Raw genomic sequence first — 18,625 nt, forward strand, 5'->3', positions numbered from 1 at the left:
GGAAATGCCCATTTTTTTCTTTTAAAATACATTAGCAAATCAATGACTTGGTGTTGAAATTCCTCATAACATGCTTACTCTTTAATAAGTAAAACTAACCAGCCAGAAGACTGTACAATGTCTAGGATTATGATAATTTTCATATATGAACAAAAGATGCATGTATGTTTTTCACATAATTGGCTGTTGATATCTATATTACTTTATATTAATTCTGTGCTTTGGATATGTTGATAAGTTGATAAAATGAAGGAAAAAGAGTGACAAGTGGGCTTTTTTGTATCTGTTTTGTTTATCAGATTATGTGCCATTTAGTTCACTTGCAGAATTTTAGACTGAGAATTATGATTCTGATGCATGCAGTCATTATGTCTAAGCTGCAAATTGGGACAAACCATGCCACTGATTTTTAAGCAAAACTCCCTAATAGACATTAGGTTTAAAAAAGCCTTTCCCAGCTGTAGATCTCAACGTGCTGTATAAAGAAGGGTAAGTATCTGGATTTGCATTTTTGCAGATGGAGAAATTGAGAATCGGACCAACCTATTCAAGGCCATGCAGCAGTTTAGTGGCAGAGCTCAGAGTAGAGCCCATGTCTCCTGATTTATAGTTCAGTTTAGTTTCCTATCCATTTTACCAGGCAGCCTCCCCTTAAAAGGTTGATGGGGAATCCTGCTTAAAAATCAAGGGGATAACATAGTTCTGAAGTTTTTTGCATATTTTTCATATATCAGAATATATTTGTGCTTTCTAAGGTCCTTACCAAGGATCCTGTTACTTTTCTTTTGTTTACTTTTTGTTTAGTTTTGTTTGTTTAATTTTATTTATTCCATGTTTTCTTTCTGTTTTGTTTTGTTTTTAGTTGTGTCTGGTAAGTTGAAATTTTATTGGCCATCTTCTAATCACCGTATCACTGTGACTGGAACTTCTCTTCCCCTTTCCATCCATACCCTTCCATGTCCTTCAACCAATCAACTTCCATGTTTCACTTGTTATTGACAAGACAGACTGCACAGAATAGATTCTGCATGAAGTATGGTTAACTTTTTGGCAAAGAGCAAAGGTAATGGGTTGCTAACTTTTTTTGTCTGTTTTTAAATAATGTACAAGCTGATTCCTGATTTCATTCCCCACCTGTTACCACACAAGTCATACTTAATGTTTTCTTGTACAATCAATTCAATTTATTTTAAAGATTCCAAGGACAGTAGAAGTTATTTTTCCTTATTAGCTAACAGCTGCAGCATCCTATGTAGATAAATATTCATGACAAGCCACACGTGTACATTTGACCGTAGTTAAGAAAGCAAACAAATTTAATATTTTGTAAAGTGTTTTAATTTTTTTTTCTGGTGCAGTGACCACTGCGAGTGGGATTTCCAAAAGCACTCAGCTGTACTCCAACTCTGTTACCATTGACAGCATTAGGAGTTTTACTATTTACTTTAATGGGAGCAGAATTGGAACAACACCCCGTGTGCTTTTGTAAATCTCACTCTAAATGACTGATCAACCAACTTTTCCCTTCTCCTCCCTCCATCTGCACACTACTCCCTGAGCAACCCTCCTCATAAGTTGAAATACAAGGACCCCACTGTGTCTCTGATGGGCACTATTGTAGTCCTTCCTTCATAATTATATAAGCTCTCAAACACAGTGACAGCAGGTGCTATGTATCCTAGTGCAGCAGAATATAATTTAGAAACCCTGGGCTCTACTCTGTGTGGCATTGTGCCAACAGCCATTAAAGAGGCAGTGAGGCCCTAAATACACCGTTAAAGTAAAGAGGGTCAGTGCAAAGGCAGCATAGGGAGACTGAAAAACTATAAACAAACACCCCTAAACCTAGTTTCCTAATCTTTCCCCACAACCCAGTGGCAAACACCACTCAGTTTACCAATCTGCTTGCAATACTAAATTAAATCCCTTCTGTAGATGTCAGAAATCCTCCAGTAACCCCCCCCCCTTTTCATGATATTAAATGTATCCAGGTTTTCTGTTTTAAAGGTGTGGTGATCACAATGGGTCTGGTATTGCTATTACTGGAACATCTATGGGGGGCTTTACCTTGCACAGCTTCTTAGTTAAGTCATTCAACGAAATTTTAACATTTGTGTCCAGGTATAAATCACCCCAACATTTTGCTTATAAATTCTGAAAAGAAACATTTGGTGTATTTTATTCTGATCTAAACAGGGAGCATAGTCATAGAATAGATAAATGGATAACTGAAAATATTGATGTGGATTAACAAAGAAAACAAATTGTGCAGAAGGGACGTTTAGTATCCAGGGATTTCATCTAGATAGGTGACGGTCACAGTTGTTTGAGTCACAGAATGTATTTTAAGTTGCACCACCTAAGTGAAATGAGTAATTTGAGGTGTTTAAAGTGAAGGAAAAGCCCTCAAAAAAAGAAAAGAACATGAAATTGTTAAAATGACTGATTCAAAGCATTCACTTCGCTCTGAACTCAGACAAGAGGGGAGAATAATTAATGCTTTGGACAGCTGATAAGAAATTGATTTGAAAAATGTAAACAGTAGGTAAAAGGACTTTTCATTTAATGCAAATTTTTCCAGCTGTAAGAAGATACCACCTAACAGACTTTATATTCTATTTTTTCTGGGCGAACCCCATCAGCGTATGTAATTCTGTCAAGTGCTCTAACTTATTTTTAACGTAGCTGACATAATTTTTGACATTCTATTTACTGCTAGATGAAATGGTCATTTAAGTCAGTGTAAATCAAACAGTTTGGACAATGCTGGCAGGATTTATAGTGTTCGGATAAGCAGATGTTTCAAATTTGCCTTCATTTACATATATATTTTATTTGAACATGCCCTTGCCTCTGTAAATGAAGGAGGAATTCAGCCCCACTGTTACTTTAAATTTATTCATTTTCACTGATTGGATTGAAGGTTTTAAATGGTTATCATTTGCACAGGAGCATTTCTGAGGCTTTTGAGTTAAATGGAACAATTTTGAGACCCTGACTTCATCAGATCGTTCTTATAAAAGCAACTATAGGTCGTTTATTTCTCCTGAGCTTTCCTAAATCAAAGAGGGTGACTTTTGTGTATGTAAACCTGAATGTGCAAGTACTCCATAGCATTTAGTACAGAAGTGGACAGTGTGTGACCTGTGAGCCAGATGCAGCCCAGAGATTCCTCCGTTGTGATCTGTGGCTCCCTCTTCTTTTAAGACCTGATTGTGACCCCGGTGATCATGCTGGTGAATGCTTATTAGTGCAATTCAACTTATTGAAGTCAATGGGACTTAAATCTCGCTTAACTAAAAGCTCACAAACTTGAATAAGGAATGTGCAATCAGGAGCTTAATAGGGAAGAGCAGCACAAGAACCAACAATCTTGGGTCAAGATGAAGCACTGAATGTTGGGAGCTGCAGTCTCTTTGTGCCGCAGCTCCATATTAAAGGCTGTTTATAACACACTACTTTTAAAACAAATAAAATGTGGTGCTCGGGCACCTGGCAAGTTACCATTTGGCTTTCAGTGGGGTGAACTTTGGACTGCAGATTTTAGTGTATTTTTATCTCCTTCAGAACCTCCTCATTTTGTTGTGAAACCTCGTGACCAGGTGGCTGCATTGGGACGGACAGTGACTTTCCAGTGCGAAGCAACTGGAAATCCTCAACCAGCCATCTTTTGGCGGAGGGAGGGAAGTCAGGTAAAGCCAACTTTCTCTTCTTGTTTCATGCCAATTTCTTTAAGCAATAGTGTCAAATAGAGAATGGGAGTTCCTGAAGTTGTTTACCCACTGAAGATAACTGCTAAGCCTGCAATTGCTGGACCCCATCTGCATTATTATTGTGATACATCACGTGAGTTTAAAAATATTGTATTTTGTGTACTAAATGGAAAGGAAAACTGTGTTCTGATTACTTGGCTTGTCTTTTTCCTAAAATGTAAAGGTCAGTATAGTAACAAGCTGGAAAGGATGAGTACGTTCTTAGTGTGCTGTTAGATGCACAATTTTCCTTAAATGTTTTTGAGAAAAATTGAGGTAATATCTATATAATAATTAGAGATGGGGCCAAACCAAAATCCTGCATCCCAAAGTCCGAAGAGTTTGGATCCTGGCCTAGTTTGGATCCTGGCCTAGAGTAATTGGCTGACCTACAACATCATGTGCAAACACTAGCACATTTTGAAAAAAAAATTAGATCTGGGCATTGTGGCTTGCGCTCATCCAGAAAAATAATCTGCGGTGTTTATGTATCTGTGGCTAACTCAGATGTGTACAGTACTACAAGTTGCTTCGCCTCCCTGTGCTTCAGTTCCCCTGTCTGTAAAATGGGGAGTAAAGATACTGACCTACTCTGTAAAATGCTTTGAGATGAAGAAAAGCACAATATAAAATCTAGTTGTTGTAATGCCATAACATATCACTTTTAGGGAGGAACTTTTGAAGGGAACAAGTTGCATAAGGGATTATTTTCAGTGAAGATAGGGAATTTCTCATTTTTCTGTTATTGAGAGTACTGATTGCTTGCTATTCAGCTTGGTGGGTAGTTAACCTTTTCTAAACAATAGTCAAAGTCAAACAGAGCGTGAGACTGGCTCCTTTTTTTCTATTTGTTAAACATCTGTCTAAATAAAATAAATGATCTGACTAGACAAAAATTGAGTTGTTTATCTCTAGTGTTAGTTCATGATATAGTTAGGCTGCTACATTATGTGCATGTTTATTTATTTGTTTTGGTGAGGGGACGTGTTTAGTAGGGATGTTTGTTTTGATGCAAAAATCTTGGTTTCACTGGGCCCTTTTTGTCTTTACTAAGTGGCTAACAGTATGTAGCTGGAAATGGAGAGGGACAAGATTATTGACAAGTTTCTGTACTTATATTGTAATTGAAGATTCTCTATCCTCTTTGTTTGGGCATTCTTAGGAAAAGCAAAATGTAGTCAGACAAGAGACGGCAATGAAAATAGTGTCCATAAAGTATAGAGAACTTCAGATATTTCCCTTCAAAATGCTAAACTATAGATAAAAATCTGAAACCAGTATTTGATGTAACGTGTGTTATTTTGGTTTCAGCTCTGACTTTCATGACCACTGCTGGCACCATAGCATCTAACTTCAAACCAAAACTATGTAAAGGGAAACTTGCATGGGACTTTATTATACAATGTAGTACTGGTTATAGAACAGAAATTATGATTAGTGAGACTAAAACATCACTTTAAAAAGAAACCTATAAATCATTCCTTTCACTTTCTGTCTCTATTCTTTAGCAGTCTAAAGTTTAAAGACAAATAAGTAAACTGGCATCTTTTTATAAATTTTTTAAATAAAATCTATTTCACTACAAGAAATGCTGCAACCTTGATTTTGAAAGATGGTTGTGTGAACATTTGCATGGACATTACTTATACAGTATGCAGAAAAACCTCAATTGTTTGCACAGTTATGGCACCTGTAGATATCAGTACCTTTCCAACACCTATTTAAATTGAAGGAATCTCTACTCTAAATTCCCATGGACGTTAGATCAGGCCTGTTAAGATACATCCAAATACAAGTACATGGATGTGCCTACCTTTTTTTAAAAAACGGGCCTCATGATTAGTATACAATAATTAAATGCTTTATATATACACCTCTACCTCGATATAACGCTGTCCCTAGGAGCCAAAAAATCTTACCGCATTATAGGTGAATCTGTGTTATATTAAACTTGATTTGTTCCACTGGAGTGCACAGCCCTGCCCCCCCAGAGCACTGCTTTACCACGTTATATCCGAATTCGTGTTATATCAGGTGGTGTTATATCGAGGTAGTGGTGTGTATATATAACAGAGATATTTTGTGTATGTGAATATATAGCACATTATAACTCACACATGCTTAGGAATATTAAGATGAGCATTGCAGATGTGTTATAATCTATCTAACCCATTTCTTTCTTTCCCTAGAATCTGCTTTTCTCATACCAGCCGCCGCAGTCATCCAGCCGCTTTTCAGTCTCCCAGACTGGTGACCTCACAATCACAAGCGTCCAGAGGTCTGACGTTGGGTACTATATCTGCCAGACTTTAAACGTTGCAGGAAGTATCACAACAAAAGCGTACTTGGAAGTTACTGATGGTAAAGTGAAGATACTTTTATTTTACAATTACCAATTTTATTTAAAACCACAACTTCAGCAGTAGAAGAGCATGACTTCAACATTGGCAGGTTGCTTCTGCTGGTTACCTAGGGGCTCGTGGAGGGATTGTATTTAGGTGGCTAGCCTGAGCTGCTCCCCATGCTGCTGCGTTCACACGGCTATTTTTAGTGTGATAGCTCAAACAGAGCTAGAGCTTGTCTGTATACCTACTTAGGGAAACATTCTCCCAGCTGCTATTTGGATATATCCTGAGTGACAGGACAGATAAGGTAAAATCCTGGCCCACCTGAAGTCAGCAGAAGTTTTGCCACTGACATCGGATGGGCTAAGATTTTCCCCATAGAGTTTGGGTCAACTAACAAACTGACTGAATGGCTATATAAAAAAATATATCATTAGAAAATCCTGATTGGTCAATAGCTGAAATTAATAGAGCCATATTGATATCTGTGATATAGAGGTTTTTAAAGTATTTTTCATCCATGGTGTCATATCAGGATATTGCCACAGCTTTTAACTATGCAAAAGCCAATTTTATAATGAATTTAAAATTAAATAGCAAGTAAGGTAACACCTAAATATAAAGCCTGTAGATATATGCATTATACAGAAAATTACCGCCAAACCAAATATAATAGCCTACATTTATGTAGCATCTTTTCTCCATAAGGTCCTCAAAACACTTTACACACCTAACAAACTGAACTTCCAACTACACTGGGGATCATTTCAGCCGTCACTGGAGTGAGAGATTTAATTGTGTACTGCAACACATCAGAACAGAGTAGGACAGGAAGTAAAGTATAAATCACGCAATTGAAAATGCAGAGTGGCATTTAGGTATGCAAATGTAATTACCTGACTTGGAATTTGGCCGAAACATCACTGTTATCACACTTCAGTTGTGAAAAGTGTCATGGGATGTTTAATGATCACAAATTATCGGGACTTCAGTTTTATTTTTCATGCTAACAAACCAGGTTTCAAGTCACATCAGCTCCCGTTAAGCTGTTGAACGGATACTGTTTTAAGCTGCAGTTATTTTATAGTGTCAGCACATCTCAGGATATTATGAGCTAGGAGGAGAAGCTACTGAAGTACAGTACTGTAGCTTTTACTTCTGGGAAAATTGCTAATTTTCTGGTGCATGCAATAGTTTCTTGTTTGCATGAGTACTTAAAAGTACTTTGTGCCATTATGTAAATTCAGTGTTTAAATAACTCATCACAGATAGTTAATTTATGTTGAGTGTAAGATGCAATAAAATGATTAGAAATTCTGTAAAAGATTCTTACTATGATTTCAAATCAGTACTGTCAGATAAATTTTCACAGAACTGAGTATAAGGAAATGCTTGCAAAACATTTTATTTTAGTTGAAAAAGCTGATATTTTTCCAGAAATTAGCTTTGTACTTATTCCACCCTACCATTGGTTATCTTCATTCTAGGAAAAAGTGTTTCTGCATATTTGCTGAATTATTCCCTTCTCATCCACCCTCTTAGTTATCTGTAAATGAATGTTCAAATTCTAAATCCCTGATTATACTGACCCATCACTTGATAAAGTGTGTATATATAAAGTGAAGAGTGTGCCTGTTCAAAGAAACTGAGAAATCCTTGCTTGTTTCACTATCACATCTAAAGACTATGGAACTCAGTGTCCCTAGAAGATGCCAACTCAAAACTCTAACACTCCTTCACCTCTGAAAATAGTGTAGTGTATATCATGTTAATATTCTGTAGCCGTGCATCGTATTAATATACCCAGAATAATGCATGGCTCATACTTTAATTACTTGTTTAATTATATTCAGTTTGTTTCAAAGCCTCAAGCAACTGCTGTTGCTTAGTTGATTAGAATATTGCTTTCAGTTGCAACAATCTATTTCCTGTTGTTTCTTCTGGCAGTGATTGCAGACCGGCCTCCCCCAGTCATTCGACAGGGTCCTGTGAATCAGACTGTAGCTGTGGATGGTACATTAGCACTCAACTGTGTGGCCACAGGCACTCTAGTGCCCACAATCCTCTGGAGAAAGGATGGGGTCCTCATCTCTACCCAGGACTCTCGCATCAAGCAGCTGGAGACAGGAGCTTTACAGATCCGATACGCCAAGGTAGCTTGAAATGACAGTGAATCTTTACACTGTTTGTGAAGGAGCATAAGCTTCAACTCTGTACTGTAATATGTAAAAATAATCTAAAACTCCACATATGTATATGCCACCTTAGTTCAGGATTTCACAGTGGCAAAGTAGTGTATCAGCAAAAAACAAAAACAAAAAACAAAAATCAAAAAGCCATGATGTTAATGCCCTTACACCATATACATTCATAGTTACAGTGTTAAAAGATGAAAACTTTTTCTTCCAGCTTCACAGGTACAATCCAGGGTTTCATTTCCTGTCCCTATATAGTACCTGTTCTTGTGACTTTTTTTTGGTTCAAGATTACACATGTATATGTGGTACAAAGTATATGGAAGGTAGATCTTGATTATATTATATTTAAAGTGGTTAAGCAGCTCTGTGTGGGTGACTTCCTTGGGGAATTGGAGCAGGATACCTGGTCAATATTTCTGTTCATTTCAGACAAGTTGTATGATGTGTTAAAATATTGTACTGCTGTAGTACATCTGTGATTACCTGCGAGCTCTTTGTGCCTTGGTATATCAACGTAATAAAATCAGGTCATTTGTAAGACTTCTCACCCAACACGACCTGATGATGTTGTGATTACCCCGATCACAGGAAACACCACTGTGCCAATGCAGAATTTGAACCTCTGACATTTCATTTCTGAGTATTGTGCGTGTTTTTTTGTTTTTTCCTTTTATGCTGATACTTGAGTATAGTCTCATTTCTCTGATCATAACTCTTTTGAATTGTGATTAAATCACAAGAGGACAAATAATCCTCTGTTCAGATTTGGATTATAATGATATATGGGAATCCTTGTATTTGGTCTGTCACCAGAGCCACCCAGAGGGTTCAAGGGGCCTGGGGCAAAGTGGGGGAGCTGCGGCGCTTGTACCAACCCGGCAGCAGTCCGGATCTTCGGCGGCAGAGGCCCCTTCAGTCGTTCCGCGTCTTCGGCAGCACTGAAGGGCCCCCTGCCACGAAAATGCTGCCTAAGACCAAGAGCGACTGAAGGGCCCCTAGCTGCTGAAATGCTGCCGAAGATCTGGACCACCGCCAGACCAGGGCTCGCGGGGCCCCTGCGGGGCCTGGGGCCTGAGGTAAATTGCCCCACTTGCCCCCTTCTCTAGGCAGTCCTGTCTGTCACAGAGTAAAATTTACCCTAGTTCAGAGAGCCCAACCTGCACATGGCCCTGTGAACTACGTAAGTCCTGTTTTAAAGTTGAAATTTACTCCTTGAGGCCCTGCATAAATCCCTAAGCACCACTTAAGTGTGAGTTTTAAGTAGCACATAGGCCCTTGTGTGGGGCCTTCTGAGTTCATTTCTCCCAGGGATTTCAGTGGGAGTTTGGCAGGATAAGGAATGAATGAGGACTATAGGATTTGCCTGGTGGTTTAGTTCATTATAGAATGAGAACTAATACATTAAAAAGTGTTGGTATTTTTCTGTGTATTTTAAACAGAATGGAATAAGTATGTACAGATTCTCACTTAGCAGTGAGAAGTTTCTGGTAGGGAAATTCTAATATATTTATCCATATTCCTGGTGATACACAGTTTTGTAATTACTTTTCCAGCCCACTGAGTGCCTGATTGTTCCAAATATTTATTTTCCTCTCTTCCCACTCAGCTGGGTGACACTGGTCGGTACACCTGCATTGCCTCAACTCCAAGTGGCGAAGCTACCTGGAGTGCTTATATTGAGGTCCAAGGTAAATCAATCAGGTTTTCTCTGCTTGATGAAAATCAAAAATTAACATGCAAATGTTATCTAACTTTGTAATAAATTGATAATGCAGATGTGAACATCATTGAACCCCCACCCACTTTCTGTCCACACTTAGCTGTTTCTCCCTTTTTGTTAGAATTTGGAGTTCCAGTGCAACCACCAAGACCCACTGACCCAAACTTGATTCCTAGTGCACCCTCAAAACCTGAAGTTACAGATGTCAGCAGAAATACAGTAACACTGTCATGGCAACCTAATTTGAATTCAGGTGCAACTCCAACGTCTTATATAATAGAGGCCTTCAGGTATTACGATTCTCATGTGATCTGGTTGTACTTACAGTTTATATATGGTTCAATTAGCATACTCTAACCTGCTGTTCTGTGTGTTTTATCCTTAGCCATGCATCTGGTAGCAGTTGGCAAACTGTAGCAGAAAATGTGAAAACTGAAAGTTTTGCAGTTAAAGGGCTGAAACCTAATGCAATTTATCTCTTCCTTGTGAGGGCAGCTAATGCATATGGACTTAGTGATCCTAGCCAGATATCTGACCCAGTGAAAACTCAAGGTAAGCCTATTTACTGAAGCATTTAGGCCCCACAGTGTCTGTGATGATACATTACAGAACAATGTTAGATGTGGCGATCATATTTATCGTAACTTTAAAATGATGTCTAAAAGTCACTGTATATACTAGATGGTAAACTTACATTGCTCAGAAGCTGCATTTTATTTAAAAGCTACTTGAAAAGCTTATCACATTGTCATAAGGGAACCCTAATTGTTTTTATCCAAATATAGTTACACCTAATTGAGTCACTCATCTTAGCAGCACTATTAGTCTTTGGCTTTGTGAAGTTTTCACACAACTCCCCCCAGTTCTGTGGAAATTACATAATTGTGCTTAAATATTATCATTTTAAGCAGAGGATCAAGCTGTGGTTATGATTCAGTGAGAGAGAGCATGTAGTATTATGTGCTGTATGTTGTATTGGGGAAGCAGAGAAATTAAAAATTTGGAGGATCCAGGATACCACTTCATAAGTAAAGCGTAATCCTCAGCAAAATGCTTACTATTAAAGGTAAGTCCAGTGGGGGAAGAGAGACTTCAGTAAAGCCACAGCCCCTACAGTGAAGCAGATGGAATTAGTGTCCCCACACTACTATAATAACATTGCATAAATATGAGAAAGGAATGAACTGAAATACAATCACTATTCCTCAGGCAGATAGAAGTCATGAGCCCAGTAATATAATTATAATAAATTGTAATAAATTTAGATTAATATAGAAAACAAATGAAGTTGTCCCACAGCACTTAGGCACTGTGCAGTCAGAACTGTCCATTCGTGTGTTTCCAATCCAGTAACTTTACTGGAGTCATGAGAACTAAAGATTGAGAAAATAACACAGATGTGAAAAACTTCTGAAGGTGAGCCAATGCGGACAGGGGGGAGTTATTAATTCGATGGCCAGTCTATCTCTGAACTCACAACACTAGTTGTCAGATAGGCAAATTACCCATTTGCCATCAGATGTTATAAAATACTCCTGAGAAAATGCACATACATAAATCTAACACAATATGACATTTATGCTAAAAGCAAAATTCTCTCTCTTCATCACCATATTATCTGAGTGCCGTTCAAGTATTTACTCCTAAGGGAATTCTGTGCCAAAAAATTAAAAATTATGCACACAATAATTTCCAATTCTGCAAATTTTATTTGTCATTAAATAAATGTGGCTCCAGCATGGCAGAGGGGAGCACAGGCCACTGGCTTCATTGAGCTGCAAAATCACCCTGAAGCCCCCAGCTCCCCCAGTACAGAGACTTGGTGGTGAGGCTGCACCTGACACTGACACAGTGCAAGGGCTGAGCCTGCCCCAGAAACGCCCCGGGGCCCTGCCCCTCTGTGCCAGGCACACCAGGTGTGGGTAGGCAGGCTCCGCCTAGCAGGATCCAAGTCTGGGGGAGCTTAGTGTTGGGGGGATCCAGGTGTGAGGTGAGAGTTTTCTGTGTGAGGCAATCCGGGTGCCGGCAGCTCAGTGGGAAATCTGGATGCACAGGGACTCATTAGGGGAGTTCGGATGCAGGAGCGGTGGGACTCTGCAGGGGATCCAGGGGATAGTGGTTGGGCTCAGTGGGGAGGAGTATCTGGGTGTAGGGAGATGGGGCATGGCAGGGGAGGGGGATGTCTGGATGTGGGGGCTCAGTGGGGGAGTCTGGGTGCTGGGGGAGTGGAGCTTGATGGGGTGGGTTTCTGGGTGTTGGGGCTTGTCAGAGGAGTTCAGGTGTAGGGGAGTAGGGCTTGTCAGGGTGAGGGTTCGATGAGCCTATTTAATGGGGGAGCCCCAGCTGCTGCTGGGGGGATGCTGCATACCAGGCTCCCGCTTCCCCCCGTGATTCACCTCTCCCCTTTTCTTATCCGTCCCCCTCCCCTTGCTTCCACATTCCCTTCTCCCTGCCCTGTTCCACCCCCTCCCTTCCCCACTGCCTCTTCCCCACCCCCTCCCCCCTCCCTCATTTTCTCCACTCCCACTTACCCTATCCCGGGAACTCACCGCTTGCAAAAATGAGGGTGGGGGAGGCTGTGGTACATAACCCCCAGGGGTGACAGATTTGTATAATTTTTGGTGGTGCCAAGAATGGGTCAAAGTGCTGCTGTCCCCACCCACCCACCCACACGCCTTCCTAAGGCTCTGGGAGGGAGCTTGGGTGTAGGAGGGGGCTTGGGGTGAGGGCTCTGGGACAGAGTTTGGATGCTGGGTGTGGGCTCTGGATGGGGGGTTGGGTGCGGGAGTGGGTTTGTGATGCAGGCTCTTGGAGAGAGTTTGAGTGCAGGAGGGGTGTGGGCTCTGGGAGGGAGTTTGGGTACTGGCTGTGAACTTTGGGCTGGTGCAGGAGGGGGTTTGGGGTGCTTGGTGTAGGAGTGGGTTTGAGTGCTGGGTGTGGGTTATGAGCTGGGACAGGGGGTTGGGTTGTATGACGGCGTGGAGGAGGGGACCCTGAATTTGCTGGAGCCCAGGCACCAAGGGCCCATACAAGTTGCCATCCCTGCTAACCTTGTGTGCCACCCCCATGCCTCACCCCTGTTTGGGGAGCAATCCCCCCCAAAAAACTGCACACATGGTCGCCGCCTCCCAAACCCTCCCAACTCAGCTTCCCTTTGATTCCCTGCTGTTTTCTGCAGGGAAAAGCAGGAAATGTGCAGGGGGACTGTTTTCTGCAGGCGTGCAGTCCTGCAGAATCTCCCCAGGAGTAAAAATGTGTGCATCTAGCTTGCCTCATGCATAATAAAAAGCCTTATCCTTACACCCTAGTAAGCTACAGTAGGGTGACCCCCCATGACGATCACGCAGACACTCACGTCCAGCCCTCTTCCCCCGTCTCAGAGGCTACTCCATGCACACTGGAACAAACACACTGCCTGGGCTGCCAGGGATGAGTTGCATGTCTCGTGGCAGATTTTTTTTGCATTTTTCTGTGCGAAGGGCACAGAAAAATGCAGGCCATATAAATTCTTTGCCCCTGCATTGGTGCAGAATCCCCCCTCCCCCTCCAAGAGTAAGTATTTCAGAAGAGAAGTACAATGATAAACTCTCAATTTCTTCCTAACCAATCTACAGGAGAATTAGGTTAGTATGTGCAATGCGTTGTTGTCTGTGAGTATATCTACACTGAAATTAGAGGTGTGACTGCAAAGACATACCTGAGCTAGCTTTGATATAGCTAGCTCAGATAATAGCTGTTAAGCTGCAGCAGCACAGCTAGCTGTTGGAGTACACATCCCGGGTCCCAGTAAGTTTTATACAGCCCATGCTACTGATAATGCTGTCACGAGTTTGCTTCTATTGTTATTTGAGCAGCTAGATCAAAGCTGCTACATGTGCTGCAGTCACACCTCTGATTGCAGTGTAGACATACCCTGTGTGAAGAAGTTCCTCAGGGAAAGCAAATCAAAGAAACGAGTTTTACATTTAGTTAAGATAGGTTGGGTTTTGGTCATTCTCTTGTGAGAATTAAGTCCACAGTTTGGCTCAAGCTCCTGTGAAAGTTCCATCCTCTATACCCACAAGCTCCCCCATTGGTTGACAGTTTCATTGTTCCAGCAGAACACAGCCATCATGGGAGATCAAGCCTGAAACTTCCAAATGCATATATCACTGTGGCCTAGTGTGCTGCTTATAAGATGAACCAACTGAAGATGGAAGTGGATGTTTTTTGCTTTCATGACTATTTGGATTTCTGGTAGAACTGAGATGATCAAAATGGCATTAAGCTTGTGTGCCAAATTAACAATCTCAGGGCATATATCCTCAGTAGTGGGAAAAGTTATACAAGAGGTTAGTTCTTGAAAGCATTTCCCTCTTCCTCCCAGTGTCACATCAGTCTCACTGGAATTCCCCTCAAGCCAAAATAGGTCAAAATTGACTTCTGGTCATAGAGGCTGATTGTTTTAGAGATCTTGGGCTAAATACAGTTCAAATGTGGCAATCCCCTTCTCCCCCACTCACTCGGCCATTGCTGTTTTAGTATTAGTAAAATCTTGTCATCAATGTGCTGGGATCTGTTCAGATACAGAATATTGGCAGTCTTTGCTCTGGAAAGCTGAAAGTCAAAACAAGAAAGCCATAGAGTAGATAAGCTGTACTGAGTAGTTCAGAGGTATGAATGACAAAGTTTGTTAGCTGTTTATTATATTGATGGTGACTCATGCATTGTGCCATCTTCTGTTTAAGCTGCTACTTATTAAGATGACTCTCCCTTTAAGCTCCAGGCAAAAGGATGGTCAGAGATTTACACAAATCCAAGTTGCAGAAGTTGCTGTCTTTGAGAGTATCAGAAGGAGGAAAAGATGCATGGATTTGTGGACCATTTGGCAGAATGTTTTACATGTGGATACAGTAGCTGCTCAATGGTGTATTTATTTTAATCAGTCTTCATGGCTAAACAGACAGACTTGTCACCCATGGTTGCACAAAGGACACACGCTGTTTTAGTTGTGAAATAATCCCATACTCTTGTGAATATGTTGGAGAAGCTGTATGACAAATTGCCAGGTGGCATAACTCTTACAGTCTCAAATATGGACTGTGTTGCTGGATAAAGAATTTGTTCACATGCCAATAACTTCACACATATATAGATAGATAATTTGTTAATTTGATGGTCAATGATTTATTTAAAGATTCATTGGGTAATGGGCTGGAAATGTAACCATCCCCTCAAAAGTTGCACTTTTTCATGTGTCCTCTTCATATTTTATATAAGCATTTTCTATAGGGAGGTCGACATCCTACTGCTTTCACTCCTCAGATGGACTACCCACCTGCAACAAACTCATGGAGCTGGCTTTGTTGCAGGCATGGATATGCACATACACTTTTCCTCTGTGCTCCCTCTCTAGCCATTCTTGTGAACCAGGGCCAGCTCCAGGGTTTTTGTCGCCCCAAGCAGCAAAAAAAAAAAAAAAAGTGATCATGATCTGCAGCTCTACCACCGCCGCTTCAGTCTTCGGCATCAATTTGGCAGCTGGTCCTTTGCTCTGAGAGGGAGTGAAGGACCTGCCGCTGAAGACCCGGATGTGCCGCCTTTCACGGTTGGCCGCTCCAAGCAGCTGCTTGCTGGGCCTGTGCCTGGAGCCGGCCCTGTTGTGAACAGGCAGGTGTTGAAATTGCTAAGAATATTACTGAATGTTTCCGAAAGAAGAATGCTGGTAGATTTCAAAACCTTGCCTAAACCGTAGAAAATATTAGACTGAGAGAGTAGCATCATGGAGTGAAGTCAATGTAACATCTTCACAAATATCTGTGATTGTTTAAAAAAAATCAGCACTTTTCATTTCATGTGAATTTCCGAGCCTGACATTTTATCTCTGTTGCCAACATAGTTTTTGTATATAATGAGGTGAAAAAGGGGGAATTATTAAATGAATTTAAAAATACTGTACTCTGCTATCCATGCTACACATACAATTCAGATATCATGATGATGAGTTCACTATAAATGTGTATATATATGGGGAGAGTCGTTTCTTTTCAGCCCAAGATGCTTTTTGAGAACTGTACATAGAAAACATCCTTACCCCACTGTACCAGCTCAAGTGATAGAACACATCAAATGGAATTCCTCTTTTCATATATCTGAACAATTCTTTCAACAATAAAAGACCAGTATTGGATTTGCAAATATCAAGGGAGACAGAGGGCAACTGTGCTCAATGAAGTCTCCTGTACTTGAAAGACCTGGCATCTGTGTGGTTCATTTCCCCTCATTTAATTACTATACTACAGTTAATAAGTCATTAAAACCCAACAATAACACTTGCTAGAGTGTTACTGAATTTATTTTTAGTCACACCTGCTCTTCTGCCCCTCCTTGATTGTTTCCTGGTTTCTGTGGTGTTTGAAGTGTGCTTTGGAGATTCCCCCTCCCTGCAGGAAAGACATAGTTGCATGACGAGAGGTGATGCTACTGCTGTAATTTACCATAGTTATCCATGACCTTGTTCTTTATTTTTACTCCTTGCTTCCCACCCACCCACCCATTTCTCCCCACTCTCCACATTGCTTCCACTGACAGGGCAGATTATTTTTGGCCAGTTTGCTGTGAAAATGCTTCACATAGTTCTATTTCCTGCACATTTGGGCTCTTCTAGTGGGTACTGTGAATAAGTTGATTTAGTCTTCCAAGTACATAACTTGATTGACAAATTCATTTATAAGAATGGGTTCTTACATTGTTCCAGATGTTCCACCTACAAGCCAGGGTGTGGATCACAAACAGGTCCAGAGAGAGCTCGGGGATGTGGTTCTGCATCTTCACAATCCCACTATCCTTTCTTCTTCCTCAATTGAAGTTCATTGGACAGTAAGTAAATATTATAAAATGGGAGGGAAGTGGGTTCTGGGTAGGGAGAAAGGGAACTTTTTATTTTGATCCCAATACTACACCGCAGTGTTGATGGTGGAGTTAAACTATGTAAAGAAACTATGAAAATAGTTTGCTGTTGTACATGAAAACCATTCTGTGTGTATTGGCACTATCTATACTCCCCTGACTGCCTGTCTTAATCAGAAGCTAGACTATCTTCTCACTCTACAGAGAGTGCTGTGCCGTATGAAGAGTGATCAGCTTCCTTTGTCAGGAGGCGAAGGGACTGATCCAAAGTCTACTCAAGTTCATGAGAGCCATTCCATTGCATTCAGTGAGAGGTGTATCAGGCCCTAAGTCATGTTTGAGATAATACAATAGCTCCCCAGTCTATCAACTAGAGTTGGGGGAAGTACTGCATAAAATAGACTCTATGATGTGGCAGTTGCCATGTCCACCCACCCCAGATCAGATATTGAGAAATACATTTCCTCCCACAGCACAGCAATTACTAGGTTAAAAGTGAACACAGATGCTGTGGGAAAGAAAAACACAGTGAGAAACAATCAGGGATTGTTTTATTGACCATCATATTGGTAGCAGTTAGGTCAGATGTATGGAGGTCATAGTGGAAGAGGGGGAAAAGCAGGAAAAGAAAAGAAAAAGATACTATAGGAGTCCCCAAGGGAGAGGAGTAGGAAGCCATACAGAGGAGGGACAAAGAGAGAAGATTGGGGGCTTAGAAAAATTGAAGGAATACAAGGAAATAAATTGTGGCATGAAGGGGATGGATGAGGAGAAAGGAAAAAGAAAGAAAGAGAGTATAGTATGAGGAAGGGATAAGTCTATCCAAGGAAAGACCTGAGACAATGTAAATGAACGAACAGCTGGTCAGGAAAAGAGAGGGGCAACTCCACCACTGGGACAATCCCAAGGGAATGGAGCTTTAAACTGTCATCTGGGCTCCCTTCTGATCAAGTCAAAATATTGGCAGGCATGATGATAAAGCGATCACAAGATGCTGCAGCTAGCATGGCATAACTTTGTAAGGAAAGCATTTTACTTTGTCAAGAGCTATAGAGGAACTGACTGCTGTGATGCACAGTAATTACAGTGAAACCTGCACTGAGGACCACCTTCAGCAGGCAATCTCCTGTTTTAGCTGACCACTTAAAAACATCACCAAGCTTCCAAGCATAATTTTGTTTGACCTTTAGTTACAGAACAACCTTTTCTAGGCAGCCAATTTTTGTTGCTCTCTTGGGTGGTCTCTGACTGCAATTTCAAAGATTAAGCATTACCTCAATTTTAGCTAGCAGATATTCATCACTTGGTTGTTTAAAATGAAATATGATGCTTGAGTATTACATTGCAAGCAAACAGTTTTATTATGTTACCAGATAAAAGAGTTTAAATGGGACAAATCTGAGTGGTTTTAAGTAGACATTTTTATTTTTGAATTTGCCTATACATCAGAAATCATTTATCAAAATCAGTGACTAAAACATACTGAAAGCTGCACAAGACTCCAGTTCTATTAGGTAACCTCCTGTCTCAAGCATCCCCAAATATATTGACCTGGATTCTTATTTACACTAAGGCCTCTGTACCCTGACAAGTGACATAAAGTGGCCTTACTGCAAATGACAATCCAGCTGAGTGTAGTTTTGATCCACTTTTATTTGTAGCTTTCTTCCATTAAAAAGCTAATTTTTATTGGCCCTGTTACTGACTGCTTAAAACAGCACC

At 40.7% G+C, this 18,625-nt stretch overlaps 1 protein-coding gene across 1 annotated transcript in view; it reads left to right on the forward strand.

The window, feature by feature from the left end:
• The window catches only part of ROBO1 (roundabout guidance receptor 1), a 1,116,086-nt gene that overhangs the window by 1,006,418 nt on the left and 91,043 nt on the right, over window positions 1-18,625 (forward strand). Inside the window, exons 9-15 of the mRNA XM_075073102.1 lie at window positions 3,568-3,692; window positions 5,942-6,113; window positions 8,045-8,250; window positions 9,902-9,983; window positions 10,137-10,305; window positions 10,401-10,567; window positions 16,752-16,873. Coding sequence (XP_074929203.1) covers window positions 3,568-3,692; window positions 5,942-6,113; window positions 8,045-8,250; window positions 9,902-9,983; window positions 10,137-10,305; window positions 10,401-10,567; window positions 16,752-16,873 — 1,043 coding nt within the window. The remainder of the gene's footprint in view (window positions 1-3,567; window positions 3,693-5,941; window positions 6,114-8,044; window positions 8,251-9,901; window positions 9,984-10,136; window positions 10,306-10,400; window positions 10,568-16,751; window positions 16,874-18,625) is intronic.

This window comes from Chelonoidis abingdonii, chromosome 1, assembly GCF_003597395.2.
Source record: "Chelonoidis abingdonii isolate Lonesome George chromosome 1, CheloAbing_2.0, whole genome shotgun sequence".
Taxonomy (NCBI): Eukaryota; Metazoa; Chordata; order Testudines; family Testudinidae; genus Chelonoidis; species Chelonoidis abingdonii.